We start from the raw sequence: 26,589 nt of genomic DNA, 5'->3' as shown, positions 1-26,589 counted from the left end.
TGCAAGTCTCTCTCCCACGGGCTGGCAGGTACCCAGAGAGGCAGAAGGCTTCACTTGAAGAGTTGAGGTGGCACTGGGGGTGTCTTTTCCAGCACCTGTACGTGGCAAAGGGGTGTGTGGGAGAGGAAATGCACTGTTCCCAACCTGGAAAATAATCAGGAAACAAGAGAGTCACATACTCAACACTGAGAAGAGTGCAGCATTGAGATAAAGAGGGAGAGATCACTGAGAAAAAGTCTGCTTTGCAGGCTTGCCAAAGCTCAGATGATATTAATACATCTAAAGATTTCTTTATTATTACTTTATTTTATGCAAGTCATCTGTGTGACAAAAATATGGTTGTAAAGTTTTTATCACAGTTAAGCTCCAGCAAGGGAAGTGTGCAGCAGCTCTACTACAAAGTTAATCCAATAAAGCCTTGCACACAAGACATGAAATGCTGCCCTAAGAGCTCATTTTCTCCTGGTAGGCTCTTAACTGCCATAATTTGCTGCCATTTAAGAAAGTAAAGCAGCAGACATCCCTGCAGCCTCTCTGGGGCCAGCAGCAAGGCAGATAAGGAAGCTGGCTCGTTAGAGCAGCCCCACCAAAGGGCACCTTGCTAGGAGCATGGCTTTCCCTTGTCTCCAGCCAGGAACTGGGCTGCAGGTACTGGACATCTGGGCATCTTCATAACTGCATCAGTCCAGGCAGCAAGCCTCAGCAGCTGCTCAGGGGAGCTCCACAACGACATGCACTAATGGAGGATGAGCAGCAACTTCTGGGCTGTGGGAGAGGAGGCACTGGCAAAGTTGAAGGAGCTGCCTGGTCTTACAAGGTAATGGAGGGGGAGAAGAGGGAACCATGTGGCCTCAAAGTGCAAAAGATCTACTGTGCTAACAAAGGAGAACACAGCTCGGGGACTTTCCTCACCCTCAGCATGCTGAGCAGGTGCATGTTATCTTCCAAAGCAAACATCTCTCTTGTCATACTGTGGCTTTAATTTAACAGGTTGCCCACACCTGCAGGTCTGCTGCTGTTCAACAGGTGTTGGGAAACAGATCCTGCCCAGAAGGTCATAACCTTCCCCCTCCACCACCCTCTGTCACAACACTGCTGCAGGAAAGCACTCTCTTAATACTGTGTTTCCAGTACCAATGGGCTGCTGCTCCTTCTCCCCAGTCCCCAGCACAGCTCTCCTGAAGCTTAAGGTCTGCATGCAGCACATCAGCATCCGTGGAAATCACTGTGGTGTTCCTCCTTGAGCTGTGCCGGTGGCTGCTCACACAGGTCCCTGCAGCCAGCACGAACCTCGCTGGTACATGAACATCTCACAGAAGCCACCTGCAAAGCCCCCTCTGAGGCACTAGACCTTCAGACAGCAACCTCTCCTCCCAGATCCTCTGATGCTGTTGTAATTGGTGGAGGAGGAACATCTGTGTTTGTGCAGTATTTGTATTAAACCAATTACTGCTGACAGCGAGAGGGCTTCTCTGGCCCATGGCAGAAGCACATCTGGAGCAAGCAGAGGCATCCATCACATGCTTGCACTGAGCTACAGCTCAGATGGACACTGGATGCTGCTGCCCATGCAGACAAAGCCAAACAATGGCCCAAGATACCAGCCTGGAGGAGGAGGCAGCAGAGCAGCAGCCTCTCCAATGCCAGCTCCAGATTAATCCAGGGATAAACTGGAAGAGCTCAGCCTCGCTCCAGCTTTTGCCTCAGCCTGATCATGGAGCTGTGCACAGACCACCAGCTGTGTGTGTCCCTGTCTGCAGCCAAGATCACTTGTAAACAAACAAAAAAGCATCTAAACCAAAGTGTCCCAGCCTGGCCAGACCTGCCAGCTAGGCTCCATGTCAAGGGCTGGCTGCTGTAGATGGGACCACACAAACGAGACCACACTTCAGCCCCGCCGTGGCTCTGGGCACCGCTGGGCAGGTCTGAGTGAACTGGGAGCTATGCCACCAAAAGCAAAGGCAGGGGCGTTGGAAATATTTCTTCTTCATTGAAAGGCAGCAAGGACCTCTCCAGTTTGCAGAGGGGTAGAGGACAAGTGGCTGCTTGCCCACCTAACCCTCAGGTCAGGGGAGCTTTGCAGCAGCTTCTGCAGCCGCCAAGCCCTTGGGGCTAATGGATGGATCCAGGGAGTCTCAGGTGAAACACAGCAAATCCCTGCAGGGCTGGCTGCTGTGGGCAAAGGGCTGGCCCAGATCCTGCTAGGGAGTAAGTGACTTTTCAGTACCCAGCTTGCAGGTTGGACAGATGAAGTCCTCTCTGTTGTATTGTACTAGTCTTTGAGGGGGTGAGAGGGAGAAGATGCACAGTGGGAAAGCCCCAGTGAACCACAGCAGTGTGGGGTTTCTGGGGCGGCAGGAGAAGGTACTGTGATGGCAGACACTGGACACAAAACCCCAGTGTTAAAAAGAGTTAATTAAAATTTACTTTCAAAAATCATGGCCAGCACCACCTGCAGTGAACTCCTCCTGGCACAGTCTCATTCTTTGGAGTTTCCCATATATTCTTTTTCCTAAAGGATTGTATTCTGGAAATATTATCTTAGAGGCTTTCTACAGAGCTGCCTTCCTTGACTTGGGCTGACAACCCCTACACCACGTCTGTTCTGTTTCTCATCAGCTGCCTCCAGTGAAAATCTGCTAAATGAGATGCTTTGTGACTGGCACATTCAGCACTGCAAAGCTCTCCTGTGCCAGCCTCAGGACTTCCAGCAAGCAGCAGGTGCTGCAGCCCACTCTCAAAAAGCCTGCAGTCTTCAAAGGAAGCAATGTGGTGAGAAAAATTTCTGAACAGGTAAGACTGCTGGGGATTTTGCTGACTGGCCCAGGAGCAGTGAGTGCATTCTTTCATCCCTAGGTGTACACAACATCCATTTGCACTGCAAAGTCATTTGGAAAACAGAAGTTTTATTCTTCACTCTTGCTAGGCTGCCCAGAGAGGTTGTGGAGCCTCTGTCTCTGGAGGCCTTCAAACACTGATGAGCATATTCTGTGTGATTTTACTCTGGATATTCCTGCTCTAGCAGAGGGGCTGGAAAGGATGATCTTCAGAGGTCCCTTCCACCCACCTCCATGCTGGGATTCTGTGATACTGCTGCGTTGCTGCAGAGAGCAGAAAGTTACCAACTCCCTCTGCTCCACTCCCTGTAGCTAAGCAGATGAAGTGATAGCACACTGGCCGCTTAGGTGAAGTTTTGGGAGCCTTAATGATTGAAGTACTATGTGCATACAAACAACATTGAGTTTTATGGGTCCATTCTCCTCACAGCCTTACAAGGGAGGGACTTTCTTTCTTGAAGCACTGTCTGTGTAGCAGCTGAAACAGCAGAAAGTCAGCAGTCAGACTGTCCCAAAGGAGAGATGGAGGAGGGCCCTTTAAATATGCACAATAGAAACTGAGCAGACAGACAGGGAGTATGATAAAGAAGTGAGAAAGGGGAAGGGAACTCTGCTGTAATAAAACTGGATGAAGCAGCAAAACTAACCAGCTGCAATAGGTTCTTTTTTCTTCTTGGCTTCATGCTGTATTTTAAAAGAGCTAAAATAATTTAGTATTTACTTCTTTAAGGAAGAGGAAAAATTACAGCAAACCAGCATTTTCCTCCCAAGTTTTTGTGCCCTGTTTTAAGTCATTAGTTGGAAGCCAACCTCCTAAAGCAGCATATTCCCTCCTGAGCCTTACCTGTTTGGTACATTGGTGCACCAGCAATTAAGAGGCTGCTGGCTGCATCACAAGAAGACAGCCAGGTACAAAACACATGGGAAACAAGTCTCCTGTAGCACCACAAATGAAAGCTGCCCATCTCCAATGCTCACATCTGCTGAGTGATGCAGTGCAGACTCCTTGCTCACTCCAGGCTGGAGTTAATTACTCACAGGAGTAATTAACAGGATGAATTTTAAAGTTCTAGGCTGGAGGGACTTTGGCATTGCAGAGACAGGTTTCACCATTCCCCCAAAGCACTACCTGGACACTGGCATGGATTTTGTGACCTGTTTCACTGAAGTTGCACTGGGGAAAAGCATCATCCCCATCAAACCAGCTAGGGAGCTTTTGTTTCCATTGTCCCTATTTGTCAGTCCTGCAAACTTTCCTGTTCTTGGTGTCTTGCAGAGCAGCTTGTCTTGAAGTGCCCAATGCTCCTTGTTTATGTGGAGCCCCACATCAGGCTTAGCCTGTGCATCCCTGCACAAGGTCAACACTTGGTCTGGTGTGACCTTCACACAAGCTTGGGAGGTGCAAGAAGAGGTGCAGCTGAGTGGTGCTATTTCATGGAGACTGAGTGGTGCTTGGGAAGATTATCCAGGGCATGTCTATATTAGGACTGGTCTGTGATGGCACCCAAACTGGTCTGCAGCAGACAGCAAGAAGGTAAGCCTTTACAGGACTCTGTGAAATAGCATCAGTGAGAAAATCTAGTGAAGGGCAGAAGACCTGGTGTCACCTTGCTTGTGACTGAGCTCAGTAAAATGAATGCCTTCAAGGAGGCAAAGTAGCCCCTGACCTGCTCCCTGTGACCAGAACAGTTCCTAGGAAGGTCCCAGGGAAATACACTTTATCCCACCAGACATACAGCTGCTAAACAGCAGCATGTCTGTGAGCTCCTAGCTCATCAGATAGGGCTCAGCATCTCAGCACACACTGGAGTTTAGCAGGCTTTCAAGGCATTTTGCATCAGCCCAGGTAGTGGCTCTTCTGCTGTTTTGCAGTACATGTGTTATTGCCCAGCTAAAAGCATGGTTTCAGTTCTGATTTCTCTTTTTTTTCCTCACTGCTTGCATTAGCAAACCTCCAATTAACAGAAGCAAATGATTTCTCACCTGCCTCTGTACTTTGTATTAGAGTCAGCTACTTAGATTGCTGCCTGTGCCTAAGGCTGGAAAGCAGAAAGCTGTTCTTCTGGAGAGCTCACAGTGTGACTCTATCTGGGATCTGGGTGGCCAACTAAAATCCATTGCAAATTATCTGTTGCTTCTTTGTAAGCCCTGCTTCCTTTCTTTACATCTGAATTTGGGCTGGGGATAATGAACTTCCTGTATCATGGACCAGGGCACAAGGAAACGCTTTGTACGCTCACCGAGGAAGAGGGTATCAGTGAGTAGCTTATAAGGCAGCTCTGAAGGGTCTTGTTAAAATGACTTTATTCTCCCAGTTTCAGTGGTTTGATTAAGTGGATCATGTGATAAACACTTATAATGAACTTCTTCAGATGCTGCCAGGGGAAATCCAGCAGATAAAATGCTGAATCCCACGACATTGCCTCTCTGCATAACAAACTGGTTACAAAGATGGAAAAAAATCGTGCAGTTCACTGGCTGCCTCCACTCAGGACAGCACAGCAGTGTTCTGCAATGTTCTTTCTGCTGCCCCACATCAAAATATCCTTGCTACTAAATCCAGTTCAAACCAGTGCAGCTTTCCTCCTGCAGCTCAGCAGGCAGATCGCAGCTAAATGTAACCACTTGTGAGCAAGCCTGGGCATGCTTCTGAGTGATTCCTTTCTTATTGAAGAAAACAAAGTAATACAAACAAACAGAACCTCAACCAAACAAAAACTGAGCATGAAGGCAGGAGCAACAGATGCTACTTTGATTTGTTTAAAAAATAAAAGTCTAACTCAACCCAAATCACCAGAGGGTAAACCACACTTCACTGGTGCCAGGGAAAGGTCAAACAGCAGCCCTTGTTCAACCCTTGTGCTTTCACCAATGCCCACAGGACCAGTGACCAGGGTAAGATGCCAGTATCTGCTGTGCCAGTATCTGCTGTGAGCCAAGAGCAGACTGGAATAGCTGCAAAGGCTCTGCTACACAGAAGAGGGCCAGGAGCTCTGCCAGCACTCAGGTGTCAGGGGAGAAGTGGCAGCTGTTTCAGCTGGGTATGGTTCTGCTGTCAGTGAGCATGTGGAGAGACACACAAGTGCTGGGCTTAAGCAATGTAACTGGTTTTACTTGGGACCCTTCATTCAGTCCATGGGGTTTGGGGCATGGGTAATGCCTTTCCTTTTAGCTGTTTACTGACCCTGCATTTCCTTGAGCCTAGGTTCCAGACCTCACGGAGTTGTAGCTGAGGTGGCAGAAGCTGCAAAGCCAGATCGGGTGTGCCTGTCCCCAGGCTGCCTCACTCCATGTCATCCTGGTGAGTAATCAGCTCTTTAGGGTCACTGGGTGAAGCATCTTAAAAGGAATTACTTTGGGAGTTCATATGTCAGGAGAAACAAGAGGGTAAAGGGTGATAAACAGCATGTCACCTCGGCAGCTCTGTCCTGCACATCTGACAACTGTCAATGACACCTGGTGGAACCAAACTGGCAGTGCTCCTTGCTCCATCACACCTACAGCCCTTGCATTTCCCTCCTGTTCTGCAGACATACTGCACAGGGCAAGAGTGCCCAGTCTGGCACAGATGTGCAGTCACTTGAGCATCACCACCAGGAAGCCTGTGTGGCCACAAGGCTGCTTTTGCACAACACTTTGGAGAATGCTCTTGGTTATGGCTGGCAGCTCACTGTGCTGCTCCCTTCACAGAATCCTATTACAAAGGTCTATTGTAAGGCTGATACTTAACTCTGTAGCAGCTGAATTGCTTCAGTGACTAACAAGCAACATTTCTTTCCAACTTACTGATCTTCACTGTGTCTCCTCCTTCTACAGGGCAAAGCAGGTAAAGGCTGGTTGTGCTTTAAACCACAGATCACAGAATGGCTTAGATTAGAAGGGACCTTAAAGGTCATCTGCTCCAACTTCCTTGCCATGGGCTAGGATGCCTCTCAACTAGCCCAGGCTGCTCAAGGCCTCATCCAGCCTGGCCTTGAACACCTCCAGAGAGGGGGCATCCACAACCTCCCTGGATAACCCATTCCAGAGTCTCACCACTCTCATACTGAAGAAATTCTTCCTAAGGCGTAGTCTAAACCTACTTTCCCTCAGCTTAAAACCACTCCCTGTTGTCCTGTCACAGGATGCTAACCTAGCCACTGTCTAGTCTGGAATTTTGGAGTGGATCAATTTTTGAGTATCATTCTGTAGGTGCTTTTTTACTAGCTTCACTCTTGGATGTCTTCAACACTGTCCACAGATTTCTTGTGTAGGCCTGTCCCCAGGGATGGAAAACTTGGTGTATATAACTCCGAAGTAAAGCTGATGAGATATGAGCAAGAAAAAAGCATAGCATACTTCTGGGAATCACTCCAGGAAAATAAATATGCAAGATGGCACATCACCCTACACAAAGCTGGCAAAGGTAAAATAACATTTGGGGTTGATCATTGCAGAAAATCAAATAATTCTGTGTTCATATGTACATGCTGGTCTGCCACTGAGACAAAAGGGCAAAGGTAAGGCTGGAGTTTGCCTCACAAGAGAACAAACCTGCTGGGAACAGTTGTAGCTTTATTTAACTAAACTGGGAGATCAAGTCTGAATGTGATCCCTGCCTTTCAGGAGGCCTATGAATTCTCCAGAAATTAGCACCATTGTTTATTTCCTGTCTCTGTGGCTCAGGACTCTTTTCATGGCATGTGCTTGCCTTTCAGAGCCTCAGTGCTGGGTATAGCTTTCCCTCAGTCATCACAATGCACAGCTCTGAAGTAGCATTAAACATGGTGAAGAATGGGACAGAAACAATTGCCTTGCTTTCCTACAGTGGGTTTGAATGAACACACCCTCCCATTTCCATCTGTGCTCTGCTGTGCTTTTCTTTCCTGAGAGCAGGATATGACATTTGCTGGCATTGACTCTTTCATCAGAACTTATTCTTTATCCCTCCTTCTGCTCTGCTCTCACTTTCCCAGTCTTCTCTGCATTTTGGTATAGTCTCCTGAATCCTTGCTTTTCTATCAGGCTGTCCACTCTCCAGTTCTGCACTGTCCACTCCCCAGTTCTGCACTGTCCACTCCCCAGTTCTGCACTGTCCACTCTCCACTCTCCAATTCTGCACTGTCAGAACAAGAGGACACAGTCTCAAGCTGTGCCATGGGAGCTTCAGACTGGATGTTAGGAAGAAATTCACAGTATCACAGTATCACCAAGGTTGGAAGATACCTTAAATATCATCAAGTCCAACCTGAATTCTACACAGAGAGAGTGATTGCCCATTGGAATGTGCTGCCTGGGGAGGTGGTGGAGTCACCATCATTGGAGGTGTTTAGGAGGAGACTTGATAGGGTGCTTGGTTATTCTATTCTATTCCCCAGTTTTGCTCTATCCAGTCCCCAGTACTGCACTATCCAGTCCCCAGTTTTGCTTACTGTTGTTGTTTATGAGAGAGTGAAAAGTTCCAGCCACTGGTATATAAAGTCTGACAACCCTGTGATTGCACTGAAGTGCTCATTATTTAAAGGATGAATTGGCAGAAGATACATCCTGCAACTACACAGACTGTAGACAGGTGCTACCTGAGCTTTGCTTGGCTGTGATTTGGAAATGCACAGAATTCTTCAAGAGCAAGTGTGATGTGGCCTTGCCAATTTTTGTTTCATCATGGGTTGGTCCATATTTTTGCTTTTAGAGATGAAGGCTTTACTCTTGTCTTAGAACTGTTTGATGTTTGTTGGTAATTTTGTTTGGGTTCTTAACTGCTGTACGTGACAGCAGAACTGCACACTGCTGTGCAGGCACAGCTTTAAAGCCAGCTATTTAATGATGCCATTAGAATGTTGTACAATTTGGAGTTTAAGAATAATAGCTTAAATTGTAATAGCTTAGACTGTTGCAAATGTGTTTTGTTCAGGTATTCTTACTTGTTGGCTTGTGGGTGGGTTTTAAATAGCTTTTATCCTTTGTAGGATTGAGTATGCCTGTGCTATCAGACAGTGCTGCTTTCACTGCACAAAGAGCCTGTAGGAAAAGCTTTTCATGCCTCTGATCAAATGAAATGGGACTTCCAATATAGCACCAGTAGTTGAAGGAGAGGAATATGTGCATGTCATAGAATCATAGAATGGTCCAGGCTGGAAGGGACCTCCAAAAACAGCCAGCAAGGACATCCCCAACTAGACCAGGTCACCCAGGGCCCTGGAGAACCTCACTTTGAATATCTCCAGGGAAGGGGCCTCAGCCACCTCCCTGGGCAACCTGTTCCAGTGTTTCACCACCCTCATAGTTAGACATTTACTTATCACAGTATATCACAGTATCACAGTATCACTAAGGTTGGAAGAGACCTCGAGGATCATCAAGTCCAACCTATCAACACAGACCTCATGACTAGACCATGGCACCAAGTGCCACGTCCAGTCTCCTCTTGAACACCTCCAGGGATGGGGACTCCACCACCTCCCTGGGCAGCACATTCCAACGACGAACGACTCTCTCTGTGAAGAACTTTCTCCTCACCTCAAGCCTAAACTTCCCCTGATGCAGCTTGAGACTGTGTCCTCTTGTTCTGGTGCTGGTTGCCTGGGACAAGAGACCAACCCCCTCCTGGCTACAACCACCTTTCAGGTAGCTGTAGAGAGCAATGAGGTCACCCCTGAGCCTCCTCTTCTCCAGGCTAAACAATCCCAGCTCCCTCAGCCTCTCTTCTAGGGCTTGTGCTCAAGGCCTCTCCCCAGCCTTGTTGCCCTTCTCTGGACATGTTCAAGTGTCTCTTATGGGGCTGTGGGGCCTGGCATTCCATTATACAGCACATGTAAGCCTTGAGGTTCCTTGCAATCTTAATTTGGGCAGCAGCACACTCGGTGCACCTTATGTGGATGAGAAACCCAAGTGTGCAGGAGTACAATGACAGAAAATGTGAGCTGTGTAGGATGTGTTCATGTCTAGCACTGCTCAGTTACTGGCAGGTAACACATTTTCTGTTCTCCCCCTAGCAGTTATCTGTATGCAATATACATATATCTGTGTTTCCACCATGCACTACTCAGTACAATCAGTTGCTTCCACGGCTGACTCAGATCCTTGGGAGGCTGCAGCTGGAGCAATGCTTTATGTTGTAACTCATCAAGAGTTGTTAATGTAGTCTGTGTAACATCTGTTGAATTGGGAAGACAGAGCTGCAGGTCGATGCTCTGTCAATGTCTAAGACAAATAATTTTCTTGGTGAAATTGCCAGCACAGATGCTGCTCTGACAGCACATGATCTAAGGGTTTACCTGGAACTGCCATGACAACCTTCAAACAGACTTGCAGTACAGTATGTAACCAGGTAGAAAGAGTCAAGGGAATACCCTAAAGCACGTCACCTTTGTAGTTCACAGGGTACCTGTTACACCCCAAGTGTGGAGACATGACTGTCTTCAGGAACATGTGGTTTGAGGGAAGAACACAGAAAGATGAATTCTATGTAGTTCACATGGAGCTCTGTCACTGTCATTGGTAGGAGGATGCCATTAAGTGCTCAGCTGTACTCCCTCACTCTTGTCACTGAAGTGATGGCCTCCAGGAAGTCATCCATTTGTGTCAGGGATAGGGACTGCTGGGAGATGAGGAGCCAGACCCAGGTTCCAGTCTGAGGTGGCAAAACAGCCACCCAGAGTGCAGGCTAAGAGAGGGACCAAGCTTAAGTACAGACTATCAAACCATTCCTCTGTTCAGTGGCTCCAAATGCAGGAAGTGGGTAGGTTCTGCAGAACTTCTATTCAGGGTATTTGGAAGCCAGGACTCTTTTGACAAGTTGAGATCACAAAGATTAATTTTGCTGTGTTTTACTTGGTTTTGCCAAGCAATCTGGGAATTAGAAGGATTGGCAGGTAAGCACAAAGGGAAACAGCTATCCCTGGAACATAGAAGTCATTGTCTTGTTGACCTCTGCTGTGAATATGTCCATTCAGAGAGCTCTGTTTTGAGAAGACTCCTTCAAATGTTTCTGATTTCCTGTCTGTGTTTTGAAGAGGAGTGACTGCTGAAATCTTTCACCCAACTATTCTGCAGACTAAGCACAGCACACACACACACATACACACACAAAAGGAAGATTTTGTGCAAGTGCTGTAATTTAATGTCTCCCTGGCACAGAGAGTAAATGCCACATTCTCACACCGGTGACACTGAGCCCTGCAAAATCGCCAACAATGATGATAGCTTTTCTTGGTTTAGGTATTTGCCCACTGGAAACTGGTTTGAGGGTTTGAATTAACTGTGAAGAGGCCATCTAGAAAGTATCAGATGACAATAACTTTCTGTCATGACTCGTGTGGGGTCAAGATCTAATCTGTAAGCTGTGAGTCACCCATTTCCTACAGGAAATCCATCCTTGCTACTCTCACAGAACAGCAACCACCTATTCTGCACTGAAATATTTGTCTGCTTTCTAGTGTTTCAGTCCAGCAAGCCTAATTTCCCTGGATTTAAGGCCTTTTCAGAGTAAAGTGAGAGGTAAGTGTCCTGTGGCTTGAGGAAGTCAAAGGGAAATTCAGTGTCTGATTCAAAAGCAGGTCTGACAAGGTGCAAACTGATGGCTTCCTGTAGCTCTGTGTCTCCCAATAAGAAAAGAAAATATTGAGGAACTAATTGATTTATATTTTTGAAATATGCTTTTAATGAAAGAGTCAGCTCATCTTCCTGCTTGACTTGTAGGAAATTGAGTGATGTGGTTTGGGTTTGGTTTTAGATCTTCAGTATTTGGAAGCTCCATCTTCCAGGGGAAATGAGACCACCACAGCTCTGCCTACGCTGTGGTGGAACAGAAAGTCCTTTGCACCAGAAGTAAGCCTGATGTATTCTGTCCCGTCTCTCCCCAGGCTCTGTCTGCTCCAGACACATGATGACAGCAAGGACCAGCTGCAGACCACTTGTGAACATTAGCACGCTGGTGCTACCCACCAAGCTCAGCCAGGTACCCAGATGCCAGCGTGCTCTGAGGAGGAGGTGGTGTGCCCCTATCTGGGGTGAGTCCTGTATGCTTGCAGTATAAAATGGGGGTTAAATGTGGATTTTCAGCCAGGTTTCAGGTCAGCTTTCATTGGAGTACAGATGAAGGTCTTAAGCAATTATGTAAACATAGTAATTCTGCACATCTAGAAGCCTTATGACAATTGCAATTGTGCCTGAGAATGCCAACGTGGACCTTGCTGTCTTGCATTTGGTGAGAGGAGGTTTTGTTTTCCTGACCAATGTAGCACACAACAACCTCAGCTCCAACACAAACATCAGGCTAGCATAAAAGTTAAGCAGAATCTGTTATTTACAGTTTTCAAAGGCACATCTAAATCCCTGTGTTCTGAGTGCTAAACTCCTATCCCCCTGCATATGTTGTTTGTTTTATTAGGCTAGATGTGAATGAAAAGAACAGCTGTGACCTCCCCTTGTACTTTGAAAGGGCCCTGACAAAAAAAAAAAAGTAATAAATAAGCAAATCCTCTTTAAGGGAAAAAAAAATAAATCTTAATTGAAATGAATTCATTCTGCATGTGTGAGGACCCACAGAATCATTCAATGTTTTCATTACATTCAAAGTTAATTGTGAAAAGGCAGATAAAGGAGAATTCCACATCTGTTCATACTCAGTTTTGGAGTTATCTCTTCACATTGCAGTTATGCTGCCTAGCTCACCACCACTTCTTCTAGCTTAAAGTCAGGATCTCAGGTAGTGATAGGACTAGGGGGAATGGAATGAAGCTAGAGGTGGGGAGATTCAGGCTAGATGTGAGGAGGAGGTTCTTCAGCATGAGAGTGGTGAAACCCTGGAATGGGTTGTCCAGGGAGGTGGTCGAGGCCCCGTCCCTGGAGGTGTTTAAGAGCAGGCTGGATGAGGCTCTGGCCAGGCTGATCTAGTGTGGGATGTCCCTGCCCATGGCAGGGGGGTTGGAACTAGATGATCCTTGTGGTCCCTTCCAACCCTGAATGAAACTATGAAACTATAAAGTCAGGCTCATCCAAGCCCCTACCTGGCCTGAAACTGTGAGTCAAAGTAGTGCCATCTCCCCTTTGTACAGCTTGCAGTTGCCTAAAATATGCTATTAAAATGATTTTGCTCTTTCCATGTGTCATTTTAACAAGCCTTTGTTGAATTGGGTGTGATTTCTTAAGCACAAGCATTAAGCTGCTCTAACTATTTAGCTTATTCCCATAGAATTCACTAAAATGAGTGTCTCTGCACTGCAGGCTTTTACTTCTTTTCTTTTCTTTCTATGTTGCTTTTATGACACCAAATGATTTGTTCCAAATGTACAAAACCTGGGTGTGCATAGCCCATGGTTAAACAAATGCAAAGCCCTAGACAGACTTAGGAACAAATTTAGCCTAAGTTAGTAAATGAACTGATTCATCACTTGAAGTTTTGAATGTGCCCAAACCCCAATGAGAGACACATCTCAGTGTTCAGCACTCACACCAATTACTGGTTGCCACAATTTCTCTCTGCCTCCTGGACTCCATGCACTCCTTTACCCCCAGGAAATTCAGCTTGGCATGATTCCTTAAGGTGTTTCCTCCAAGGTTTTTTTCTTGGGTACTGAATCTCCCTGTGGAAGTTTCTCCAAACCTTCCTGGAATGTGGCATATTCTCTTATAGGTGTAGAGTTGTCCACAGGATGTCCTGGACTCTTGCAACTCAGCATCAGCTTTTTGGGCTTCTCAGCTCAAAGGCCTCTTCTTGACAAGGGCTCAAAGTAAGTCAGCATAGTCTCTGTGTTGTATTTTTCTTAGACATCTTCTGAAGGATTTCATGTGCAGTTCAGTCTCTTTTGGTGTAATCATGAAAAAAACAATCTGAGTGGCCTTCATGGCTATTTGAGAATAGATCTCTGTTCTTAAGACACAAGTAATGAGGATACAACAATAACAAAACAACCAAAAATAGGCCTCTGAACTCAGCTGGAGGAGGCTGCTGCCTCTCCATTAACACGATGGTGTTGATCAGTTTGCCTTTCTGTGAGGCAGCTGCTCACAGCTTCTGCTAAGCTGTGCACTCAGCATAGGAGGTGGAAGAGAGCTGTGGGTGCTGGGATAGCAGTTTGGAAACAGGGAATATTGTGGTTCATATTATGGGTGAGGAGGGAGGGAAGAAAGGAAAATGCAACCAAACAACTGATTCGTGACTCACTGTTGCTGTGTATTTTATTTGCCTTGTTCTTGGCCCATGCAAGTTTGATGATCTCTGCCTTTTGGACTTCTTCCACATACTCCCACTGCTGTCTAAGCTTTCCCATGTGTCAAATGACCCAGATGTTTCTCCTCCACTGACTGTTTTCCAGTGTGACTGAGCTACTTCTGTGGTCAGCAGGCAAGCAGTACATCAGCAGAGTGCATTTCCAGTTACACATTCTTGTGGCTCATGGAAAACTAAAAAGTGATGAAAATACTTTTAACACTTAGGTAGTAGAAGAGTTTGATTGGGTGTCTACTGAGGGTTTTTTGATTTTCATATGCAATCATAGAGAAAGTTGGGAATGTCCCTGCTTACTGCAGGGGGGCTTGGACTACATGACCTTTAAAGGTCTCTTCCAACCCAGTGCATTCTATGATTCTGTGATAAAGATGATGAAATTAGATGATTAATCACTGAAGTCTGTTACAAAATCTCTCACTTTTAAGACTGGAGTAACAGAACATTTGTTCCTGCTTGCTGTAGCACTGCCTGAAGATATACAGGAACAGGCAAAGAAAGCAAGCAGAGCATAGCTGTGGCTGGCTGTGCTCATGTAATCCAAATATTTAATAGCTAAATGTTCCTAACAATAAATAAGCAATAATAATCTATTCTTTATCAAAGGACATATTTGAACTCCCTGGGCAAGTTTTGGCTTGAGCTTAGAGGCATGTGGTAGTTGGAGGGAAAGACACAAATACAAGATAAACATGGTCTGAGTTATTTTACCAACAGTGTGGGGGGGAGGGGGCAGGAATGACCTACCCTGTTCTGTACTTTGTTCTGGAAACAAGCAGAGTAACTTCCCTCAAAGCATACAGGGAGATCCTCGAGGTCATTTCCAACCTTAGTTATACTGTGATCCTGTAACTGCACAGCCTGTGCCAAGGCAGCTGAGCCCAGGGTGCCCACTGGAGTCACGTAATGCCAGCAGGCAGGGAGCTCAGCGCCCGCAGCAGCGATAAGAATGTGCTTATCCAGCCAGGGGGAAAGTGCAGTAAATCTCCCTCTGTCATCTTCCCCCATGTTCTTCAAACACAGTTACATAAATCCAACCCACGTTTCCCTCTTGCTCTGTGGCAAATATAATCCTCTCTCCCATAATGATAACAATAATGAAAATAATAATCTGAAAGAACACGTTAAATAATTTGCAGGGATGATGAACAGTTCTGCTGGCTGGTAAAAACCTGGTCAGGGCAGCTAGGGTATGATGGCTTTTTAGGAGCAGGATAAAGTTTGATTCCCTGTAACTGAGTGTCCTCAGTTGAACCTACCAGCCCTTTGCTGTGAGAGGATTATAACTCACACTGCAGTTGGATCAGCCCTAATTTCTATTTTTAGTGCAGATCTTGCTCCTTATTTAGTCCTGATTACACAGCCAGAACTGCATTCTCAGCAGCTCAGTGAAAAGCCTGCCTGTTCCATTTTATAACTTTTCCAGACAAAAAGATGGGAAGCCTGTAGCCTTCCAAACAGTCTTATTTTAGGAGCTTGCAAGACGATACCATCCAAAACCCAAAGGCCACATGAATCCCTGCTGAAGTACTATTGATTTTCCTGGAGTTTTACACAGCAAAAATTTGGCTGCTCCTAAGTTAACCAGGATATGTTAAAAAACAGACAAACAAAACCCCAAAACAAACCAGCAACCCCCAACCCCCTCAAAAAAAAACCCCTTCCTCACCCTAAATACTTGAAAAGGTATTAATTGAAAGAGTAATGTGCATCTGGATCAGATTCTCCAGAAACCATTTCATCCTCCTTGGATTCATAGTTCAGAAATTCAATTCATTGAGGCAACTATTAGCAACAAAACCAAACCAAACCAAACAAACAGATCCCAACAAAAAAATCACAAGAGAAAAAATGGCAAACGTTGGGTTTAAAGCATCTCTTAGCAGGGATGACCACACTGAAGTCATTTTCTGCCACTCAATTAAAACCAGAAGAACATTGTTGGGTTTGAGCAGAGTTTTCCCACAACAGCAAGGAGTTGCTGTAATTCTATCAGAGCGACTGGAAAGCTTCACCTTCCCTGCTAGATTTTGTTTCTGGAACATCTCCTTAGTCATACATACTTAGTCAATTATATTCCCATGCACTGCAATTAAGTGCATGACTAAACCCCCAGATTAAGATGATCAAGGCCACTGTGAGGCTGTAAACACAATATATAAAATACCTCCACTGACAACACCACATGTAAATGAAGTAGGTTGTCAGTAATTAACTTTATTCTCATGTGTGAGGACATTTTGCATCTTCCCATACAGTGACATTACAGATCCCTCCAAATGGGTCCTTTCTTCCTAACACAGCAGAGTCATAGCCTCTCATGCACAGCTCTCTTCTTAGATATAATGTAAACCCTTGCTCTCCCACCCTGCCATAAATCACTGAGGAATTGTTATGCTGGTCAGGCAGTGATCACTGAATTCAGCCATCCTTGTTGTACGTGTGAGGATACCCAGCACTTCCCCTGCAGTGGGCAGATTGATTGCAGACAGACATTTCCCTCGACAGCCCCTGGGTGCAGGCCATTGACTGGTCCTTTTCTGCCACACTGGGAAGACAAAGGCAGATTTAAAAGAAAATTAACTGGAGGAGTAAAGAATTAAAATCAGCGAAGGGAAGGATGGACTAATACATTCTCATTGTAAATGAAGTAATTTAATTAGCCCTCAGTCAAACACTGGACAAATTACAAAGCCAGTATAAAACAGAAGGGCCATTAAAATTATGTATTCAGCAGGTCTGAATTTGCATATCCTGTGGTCCCCAAATATCCTATTAAACCTGTGAAAATGGAAGGTGTTCTAAACACATGAAGTCAAATTCTCTATCTCGATTTAAATGGCATATGCTTGAGAGACAGAAGTTGAATGCCTCAAGAAGTACTCAAGATCAGTATCTCAAAGGCAGAAGGTTAGAAACTGCAAGGGCTGGAAGCAATTAACCGAAAACAAAAGACCCAAGTACTTGAAAGCCTATCCATCCTAGTTGCTATCAGGAGCATTGTACTCTAGTAGCCTACATGCAGACTAGTGCAATGTGGGTATTTGGGATACGGAGTGGCTTGGCTGTGCTTCTCAAGGTGACAACACAGAAAGGTGAAAGGCTAAAATATTTAGAAAACATAATTAAAAACTATTGGCAGAGAGGTGCCAGTGCTTGTATTAGGGCAATGGAATCATAGCATCATAGTATCAGTCAGGGTCGGAAGGGACCACAAGGATCATCTAGTTCCAACCCCCCTGCCATGGGCTGGGACACCCCACACTAGATCGGGCTGGCCAGAGCCTCGTCCAGCCTGGGCTTAAACACCTCCAGGGACAGGGCCTCGACCACCTCCCTGGACAACCCATTCCAGGGCTTCACCACTCTCATGGTGAAGAACCTCCTCCTCACATCTAGCCTGAATCTCCCCACCTCCAGCTTCATTCCATTCCCCCTAGTCCTACCACTACCTGAGATCCTGAGAAGTCCTTCCCCAGCCTTCCTGTAGCCCCCTTCAGATACTGGAAGGCCACAATTAGGTCACCTGGGAGCCTTCTCTTCTGCAGACTGAACAGCCCCAACTCCTTCAGTCTGTCCTCATAGGAGAGGTGCTCCAGCCCTCTGATCATCCTCGTGGCCCTTCTCTGGACACCTTCCAGCACCTCCACATCCTTCTTGTAATAGGGGCTCCAGAACTGGAGGCAGTACTCCAGGTGGGGTCTCACCAGAGCTGAGCAGAGGGGGAGAATCACCTCCCTTGCCCTGCTGGCCACACTTCTCCTGATGCAGCCCAGGATCTGATTGGCTTTGCGGGCTGCAAGTGCACATTGAGAGCTCCTGTTGAGCTTCTTGTCCACCAGCACCCCCAAGTCTCTCTCCTCAGGGCTGCTTTCCAGCCAGTTACTGCCCAGCCTGTATTTGTGCCTGGGATTGCCTTGACCCAGATGCAGGGGACTGTAGATTAGGAAGAAAGGTTTAAGTGTGACCATTCTGACACAAAGGTATTTAAGAACAGAGCTCTAGTCTCCAAGAGCCATGAAGGCCACTCAGATTTTTTTTTCATGATCACACCAAAAGAGGCCAAGCTGCACACAAATTCCTTCAGAAAATGTAAGATAGCTTCCTTTCAGCCACTGCCAAGAAAGGGCTTCTGAGCTGATACATGGCAGGGAAAGCTGATGCTGAGCAGCAAGAGTCCAAGACTTGCAAGACTATAAGAGAATCTGCCCTGTTCTAGGAAGGTTTGGATAAATCTGCCACAGGAAGACTCTGTATCTAGGAACAAAACTTAGAGGAAACACCTTAAGGAATCTCTAGCAAGCCCATGGCATGGACTTTCTTATGGAGCACCATAGTAGAGTACAAAACAAATATCATTTTCCCCACAACTACACTCTGGACATATTTTTTAGTACTAAAAGTGACTGCTGAATCCATTTGGGTGAAATAGTGATCCAAGTGTATACAGCTTTGTTTGTAAGTCAGCACTACAAAGGGTACCACAATAAATGAGATGAGTATTTGGTGTCTGATGTAATAACTATTTCTGTATTGTTGCTTTGGGGTGACCAGTCCTGTGGCTTGAGTTAGGAAATGTGCATAACATTAAAATCAATTATTCAAGTGCCATTTCAAATCAGAATGAAGTAGGTCACTTAGAAGTCAGCTTTGATGGGCAGTTTTGCTGTTGGGTTTTGTGTGGGGTTTTTTTTCCAATGAGAGCACGAATCTGTTCCCTCAGCATCACTTAATCACTGGTAACTTTCATGAAGAGCAAATAAAAGGCCTCTTTTATTTATCCATTATGTTCCTAAGAGGTGAGAACAGCTTGATGCAAATGAAAATCATTAAAGCATTCTGCACTACCATTAACTGTCTGAATATCTGTCTATGCAAATGCTGCACATAACCCAGTGAAACTGCAGCCTCATGACCTTCTGCATTGAAAATCTATGCCTTATGACTCTCTTAACTCAATAGTTAAAATACTCTCTGTGATGTGCCTTTGTGTGAGTGCTTGGTTTGTGCAGGCATGGAAATATACATGTTTCAGTTTCAGATCCCCCTTCACCCTGCCTGGGCAACAGAGAGATCCGATCTGGAACAGGGCTGCAGGATGAATAACAAGCTGAAATGGGACTGCCCAGACCTGATTCTGTGTGCAAATACACCCATAACTTCACTCAGGTGAGTAGTTCCATTTATGACACGATGAACAATAATGCAAAAGGGGTTTGTAGTGTTGCAGCTCTGATTAAATATAAACCCTACTGCCCTTTCCTTGGAACTCTGTCCTTTGTGTAGCCATTTGTGCCCGTGCAAACAGTGTACAGAACACTGCTGTTCTCACTAAGCACCATGCCACCCAGATGATGAAGATGGATGAATGTGTGGAGCTAGAGAGTTTAGTCTTCCAACAGCAGCACCTAGCAACAGAAATGCATCAGGACTCCTGCATTCTTAATAGTTTTAGGCAGAGGCACACTCCTGAAAGCTCAGACAGCAGGTTGCAGAAGGCCCTTCAGTCTTTCTCTCTCCTTGGTGAAATTTAGGTCAGTCATTGGGCACAAATGTACAGCTTGCTGCCTAAGAGCTTTTCTAGAACTAAATCTGGGCAGGGCTTAAGAAGATCTCCCCCTTCTTTGGGACACCTTTGTTCCACACTCTTACCTAGTAGCAGAGTGGTTAGGACATTGCATCATTCAGTAGCAGCTGGAGATTCAATAGTGGATTAGATTCCAGGCTTTCCATTGCTTGAGGAACACCAAACAAGCCTTCCCTGGCTTTAGGAGTGTCCCTATCAGCAGATCATAGAATCACAGAATGTACTCCACTGGAAGAGACCTTTAAAGGTCATTTAGTCCACCACCCCTGCAGTAAGCAGGGACATCCCCGGGTGGTTGCATGTGAAGCATCTCTTACACTCAGCTTGGGGTTTTGCCATTCAGTGCTGAGGAACAGGAAGACTTAAGAGGCCAGAAAGAATGAGGAAGCTTCCATCTCCTAGGTCTGCTTTTGTTTTTTCTTTAAACAAGAATTAGATAGCTTGTACATACAGCACTGAGTGCTGGGACTAGGGACTTTTAAGCAGAGCCTTATTACTCCTTTATTTGGATGCTGTGGAAAGTAATTAATGTGTTTGAAGGGCTTAGATAAGAAAGCAGTAGAACTGAATTCCCCTAAAGGTCTTGTTCTGATGTTAGCAGACTGGCACATTTGAAAAACCTTATCTGCTGCTCTGCCCCTTCTGTTTAGCAAAATGGTAGCAAGGAACAAGCTGAGCACAGGGCTGCTCATCACCCAGGCTGCTAAGCTGCTGGCATGCTGTGTCACAGTTGAGGCCCACCACAAGGGGTACCATCTGAAACAGTGCTCCCACCCTGCTCAGGGGACAGCATTTGGAGGCAGAGAGACACAGGGATCTTCCTAGTCCTTTTTTATTTCACAGTGTTAGAGGTAGCATGGTGTAGGGTAGGGAACATTACAAAGAAGCAAAGAGGAAATTACAAATTCCACTGCCACAGTACAGTTCATGCCAAATAACGTTGACACTTTAAGCCTTTGAAGGAGCAGCCTGATCATTTCATACATGATTACATTAAAATAAGCTTTAAAATGTTGGGGTTTATTAGAAATACAGAAATAAAAGACTCCAGCAACAGTACAACATTTACAGAAGCAGTGTGTCCCTACCATGTCCCTTCCTCTCCTCTTCTGTCAGACCATCAGCAGTAAAGGATGTTTCCAGGTAGGCCACTTTATCCCTTTCAGCAACTACTGCTTTATTTTCTCTTCATCTAAGTGAATTTTACTTCTAAACAGGAATCTTTAATTTAAAAAATGCTAATACTTTCAAAGTGTGATAAAAGATAAAGCTGCTCCAGATCAGCATGGGGAAAAAAACTTGATTTCTTTTGTTTAAACCACACCACTTCTGATGTACTGCAGGCAAAAAGCAATGCTGTGCCAGTCAGGAAAAGAGGAAGCTAGGGAACCGATTAGTAATCTCCTGCTGGAGCAGTGGAGGGAAACTCAGGCTCCTGGCAGCAAAACCTTTGTCACAAAACTGCTTTTAAAAGTTGCAAGTAGAACACGTGGTAGAACCATAAAATTGTCAGGGTTGGAAGGGACCTCAGAGATCATCCAGTTCCAACCCCCCTGCGATGGGCAGGGACACCTCACGCTAGATCACGTTGCTCAGAGCCACATCCAGCCTGCCCTTAAAAACCTTGCTCTTCAAACACGTGATTTTTTTTCTCCAGTAACAGCTAAGAAAAGGTAAAGACATTCTGAAAATAAATTTTCTTACCAGGTAAATAGATATTAAACCAAACCCAAACCAAACCAAGCCACCAGCTTAGGGTGATTTTAAAAGTTTCTTCATTACAGTACAAAAAAATAGAGTCTGATTTTTAATGTGTACCTAAAGAGGCACCCAGAATAGCCTTCAAAACTGTTCCCTTGCCATAAGGGGCTGAAGAAAACCAAGCAGGGGGTGCTGGAAAGGTGGTGTTTAATGAAAGACATGCACGGTTTGCTCAAAGCACAAGGTCTTGGCACCGACCATTCCTGTTTCAAGTGCCCAATCCTGATGCCTTGTTTCAGAATGCTATGGCTTTGCACATAAGCCCACAACTACATTTGATTTACTGACTGATTCTCTTCTGTTTCCTTTTAAAGATAAAGAATGTGTTTAAGGCTGAGTGTGAGAATGTGATCACTTCTTGGAAGGCTCTCTTCCCTCTCTGAACAATCTGAAACTCTCTCAAAGTTATTTTTGCAGCGTACCAATTTCCTATTTCCCCCTGCTTATTAGTGTTTTCACTCAGCAATAATTTTCTTGGACAAAAGCATGGTCCTAATGTGAACACATTGCCTGATTATTAGAAGAGGAAGGGGGAGAAGTGAGGGGGAAGGAAAATTAAGGGGGGGGGGGGGAGAGAAAGGGAAAAAAGGTGGGGGGGGAAAGGAGGAGGGGAAAAAAAGAAGTCAAAAGCCTAAATCCTGTCCTCAGAAAAAGATCTACACAAATAGGTTTGTAACAGAGTACCAACAAAGAGACTAATTTAGGTTTGACTTTCATACCTGGAAGCACTGTATCCTGGAACAGGAAGGTAAGCTTCTCTACACAGAGCTGTAAGGTAAGTTTCTCTACACAGAGCTGTAGGGCAGACTGTAGAACATTTTATTTGTGGACAACCAACCAAGTCCTTCAAGTCTCTAGGGAGACCAAACATTAATCCCCTGAAGAAATGAATTCTGCCCTACACATGGAGGTCATGTAGGTCTATCTGGATATAAACCACAAAGTCTTCACCCACACTCCTTACAACCATGCCTGGAATCTGCCAATGACTTTGAGGCAGAAAAATCTCTGCAAATTGGATGGAATTCACATAAAAATAACAGAAATTCTTTGGGAGCTGGAAGAACTCAAAAGGAAATGCTACAAACCTAAGCAAGTGTTAGCTCACTTGCTCACAAGCTAAGTGAGTAGGAAGTTCAAAATGCTTTTGTCCTAGCATTCAGTTTGTCCTGTAGAATTAGTTCAAAGGAACAAACCCCAGACAGCATCTGAGCCCCATATGGCCACTTCCTTATTCCCTCACCCAGTGGGATAGGGGAGAGAATCAGGACAGTAAAAGTGGGGAAAATCCTGGGTTGAGGTAAAAACAGTTTAACAGGTAAAGCAACAGCTGCATGCACAGCAAGGCTAAAGAAGGAATTCCTTCTCCACTTCCCATCAGCAGGCAGGTGCTCAGCCATCTCCAGGAAAGCAGGGCTCCATCAGGTCTAGTGGTGACTTGGGAGGATAAATGGCATCACTCTGAATGTCCCTCCCCTTCCTCCTTCTTCCCATAGCCTTATATGCTGAGCATGACATCATAAGGCATGAAAAATCCCTCTGGTCATCTGGGGTCAGCTGTCCCAGCTGTGTCCCCTGCTAGCTTCTCCTGCATCCCCAGTCTGCTCACTGGTGGGGCCATGTGAGAAGCAGCAGAGGCCTTGACTGTGTGTCAGCACTGCTCAGTAATAACCAAAACATCCCTGAATTATCAACACTATTTACAGCACAAATCCAAAACATAGCCCCATACCAGCTACTGTGAAGAAAATTACCTCTACCCCAGTCAAAACCAACACAATATTCAAGCTTGATTATTTTCATGCAAATAGATGGCTGGCTAATGGAGAACAGCTGCTGCTTAGCAACTGGAGGAAGAGGGAGAGAGTGACTTGCTTTGTAACAGACATACTGGATGAAACATGAGAGAGAGAACACTCAGTTTGGAGGTGCCAGGGAAAATGTGTGGTCATGCTCTCTAACCATGATGTTTCCTTTTGCAGTTATGGCAGCATTTTCAGGAAACAAAGGCTAGACTACAAGAGGATGTAGGTATAGTAGGTGCATACATGTGTGCACAAACAAGGCAAACAAGTGTTAAAAGCAGACCCTGACACACAGGGTAGGAAATCCAGACACGGGTTTTGTGTCTGTCATCTGCTGTGAGGATTGAACCGAGTCAGACTTCAGCAATTTAAACTACTGATCAACTTAAGCTATCAGAGCCAAGACTGCTGCAAGAACTTTTCTCTCTTTCTTCCTGCTACTTAGACTCAGCCCTTGCACCGCCTCCTCCATTGTGTAAGCACAGGCTTTCACACATCTACACAAATGAGGCAGGCCAGGGACCTGATGTAGGTCAAAACTCACCCCTGTTATTCAGTTGGATCACTTTTCCCTGGATCAGTTTCCAAATCCAGTTTGTAATGCAGCTATTCAAATTTCTTGCACTAAGAGGAGGAGGGCAGGTGACCTCCTGTGACAGTGCTGACTCAAACCTTTCCTGAAAATATATCCTTACCTTGGTTTCACCCTTGCAGACTAACTGGCTGCAAGAAGAATACAAAAGCAGAAGTGTGCTCTAAGAAATGAAGGGGAAACTGGTTACAGCTCAGAAAGCATGTGAGTCCCATCGAAATGTCTGCACTACCACTTGGATCAAGCTGTTTACATCGAAAAGGAAAGTCCCCTTCCCCTCCCCCCCCCCCCCCAGATAACATTCAACAGTTTCAGAAATCAATACCTCAAACGAACAGCAAAGTGGCTCTAGGTTAGGTATCAACTGTTCCTGTCTCAGTCCTGCTGCCTACACTCTTCTGGTGCAGGGAATTGCTTTCTCTCCAGCAGTACTGCTAGATGCAAACTTGCATCTATATACCTCACACCTCTGTATACCTCACACTCATTTAGAAGGCAGAAGTCTCCAGTTGCTTATATGTCTTGGATTATATACCAGCCTGGCTGGGGTGCAGCCACATCATGTTCTGCTGCCCACGCTTATGACAACAGAGTATTGTAGTGGATTGGCATCCCCTAGCACAGAAGTGGACTGCTGCTGTTGTACTATCTTTAACTCATGCAGGAAGGGGCACCAGAGTACATCTGTCAGTGTTCAAAGACATGAAGCCATCGGTGAAACAAACAGCAGTGGCAAGATACACTTTGCTCAGGAAGCAAAGATGATTGTGTGAACAGAAAAACAACAGAGCATGGAATGGAGCAGGAAAGGAACAGAGAAGTGTCCCTACCAAAGTCCTATGGAAATGAGGTAAAGGTGTCAGTTAAGCAACAGTACAAAACGTACTGAGAGATTTGTTAACGTGCTTCATCAGTAACCTCCTAGTGATTTATTAGCCTTTGTGACATTCATAAGAGCATTCTTGGAGTTCCAAAGGTTTTCCAAACATTAGCCTTGCAAATGTAAATAACTGTCAAACAATTAAAAGCTGTAGCTCAGCTATTCTTTTGATACAGCATTTTCAACCCTGTTCCAAGTACTTACTTCTGTCACACAAGATTTCTTGAGGGCTAGGTGGGCTTTACTACCTTTTTTTTTTCCCCTCTCGCATAAAAATGAGTGTAAGGAGGAAAACAGATGTGGGCTAGAGAAAATAAACAGCTTTACAAAGAAAGAGTAGGAAACCAGTTACCCTTGAGTAGACAGGCAAGCTTCCTGTTCATTACAATGAAAAAATGAAGGGTAGCAACTGCCTGACCTGTCTTTTGTTCAAATCTAAACCCAAAACATATGTAAGCAAAATGTGAAACACGTGTTTTACATATTGGACTTTTGTCAGGTTTTATAGATGTGTTCATTTGTCTCCTATCAGCCAGTCTTGCACGCATATGCAACAATATCATTCTGAGTACACGCAAGAAGATTTGGCCTTTTCAGAGGCTGATCTTCCCCACTGCCAACTCTTTCCATGTTTTATGTGTGTTGTCCCCCCACCGAATCCTCGGCTTGGAGACAAAGAGACTGCAACAGGTCTCCCAACTCAAGGTTTTCGTTACAATTTTAAGTGCAAACCTACAGGAGAGAGCTGGAAAAGGGGAAATAAGCTCTCCTAGAGGACCATGTAAGTGACTACTGAACTCTCGACAATTTCACATGAATGAATGGTGGGGAGCAGGGTTCCTCCTTCCCAGGACTCGCTTCCTGCCCGTTCAGGCGGGTCTCTGCGGGTCTGTCGCCTACTTCTACGGGGTTCAAAAAGCAGGGAGCTGGAGGGTGCCGCTCCTCAGCCGCAGAAGGTCCGAGGTTGCGGTCTCACGGCCGCGCTCCCTCATCCCCGCCGGGTAACGGCGCGGGGCAGCCCCCAGCCCGACCTTTATTCTCGGCTCGCAGGAAGGCAACGGGCGGCGGAGGGAGGGCGGGAGGAGAAACACGTCGGCCAGTGGCCGTGGCGGGAGGAGCGCGGCGGTGGGGCACGTTGGGAAGCGGGAGGAAGGCGCTGAGGCGAGGTAGAGCGGCAGCAGCCAGGCTGCGAGCGAGCCGCCATCCCTGCCCGCCGCCGCTCCGCCGCAGCGCGCCCGACAACGGCACCAACCGGCACCGCCCTTCTGCAGGCCCCGCCCGCCCACCGTGTGCAGGGACCGTGACCACCGCAGAGGGCGCAGGCTGCGGCGGGAGCGCCGCCTGAACGGGGCCGCTGCGGCCCCGCGAGGAACGGCGGCGGGAGGTTTCTGTGTCTCCCTCCTCTCCCCGCATCCTGCCGTTCCCAGTATTTTCAATCTTTTGTTAGCCCCCGCAGCGTGCGGAGCCTCACCTTCCTGGAGCTCGGCGGCTCGGCATGCAAAATGGCTGCCAACAGAGTTTAACCCCATCCTGCCCCAACAGCGCTCCCTTCCCGCCCCGACCCCGTCCCATCCGCGGCTCGGGATTCCGCAGCCTCACCCCCAGCCCGCTCGGCCGATCGCCGATTCACCGAGCACCCCCGCCTCGCTCCCGCAGCTGCGGAGAGGACGTTAGGCACCGGAGAGTTTTCCCCCACTCCCACGTACGCTCGCGGACGGTCTGACGCGCCCGCCCGAAAGGCGGCGGGGGTGCGCACTGGGGAGCCGGAGCTCCCCTGCTCGTTATCCTCCCCAGGCACACGGCCCGTCCACCTCCCCGTTCCCGTAATGGTTGCGTCCGTGACATCATCATCATGGCAACAACAGCTGCAGCCCGGAGCCGGGGAGCTGCCGCCGCCGCCGCCGAGGTGTCCGTGGTG

The 26,589-nt window shown here is 46.3% G+C and overlaps 1 protein-coding gene across 7 annotated transcripts; it reads left to right on the top strand.

The window, feature by feature from the left end:
• Positions 1-703: 703 nt before the first annotated feature.
• LOC137452269 (uncharacterized) lies at positions 704-25,199 on the top strand. Of its 7 annotated transcripts, none has more exons than XR_010990034.1 (8): positions 704-817; positions 2,620-2,793; positions 4,114-4,371; positions 6,043-6,138; positions 7,078-7,242; positions 11,681-11,827; positions 19,088-19,215; positions 23,377-25,199. XR_010990034.1 is itself a non-coding variant. In XM_068160552.1 (8 exons), the coding sequence occupies exons 3-8, from the start codon at positions 4,335-4,337 to the stop codon at positions 24,562-24,564; spliced, it is 636 nt and encodes a 211-aa protein (XP_068016653.1). In that variant the 5' UTR covers positions 704-817; positions 2,620-2,793; positions 4,114-4,334; the 3' UTR covers positions 24,565-25,199. The 7 variants fall into 7 exon arrangements, 5 of the variants coding, with proteins under 5 accessions (XP_068016653.1, XP_068016654.1, XP_068016655.1 ...); XR_010990033.1 differs by having other exon boundaries at positions 19,082-19,215; XM_068160552.1 differs by having other exon boundaries at positions 11,681-11,775; positions 19,082-19,215; positions 24,456-25,199.
• Positions 25,200-26,589: the final 1,390 nt, after the last annotated feature.

The sequence above is a fragment of the Melanerpes formicivorus genome, unplaced genomic scaffold, assembly GCF_026170545.1.
Source record: "Melanerpes formicivorus ecotype bairdi unplaced genomic scaffold, bMelFor1.0.p_v2 SCAF_50, whole genome shotgun sequence".
Taxonomy (NCBI): Eukaryota; Metazoa; Chordata; class Aves; order Piciformes; family Picidae; genus Melanerpes; species Melanerpes formicivorus.
The sequence above is the reverse complement of the archived record's forward strand: the minus strand, read 5'-3'. Positions and strand labels throughout refer to the sequence as shown.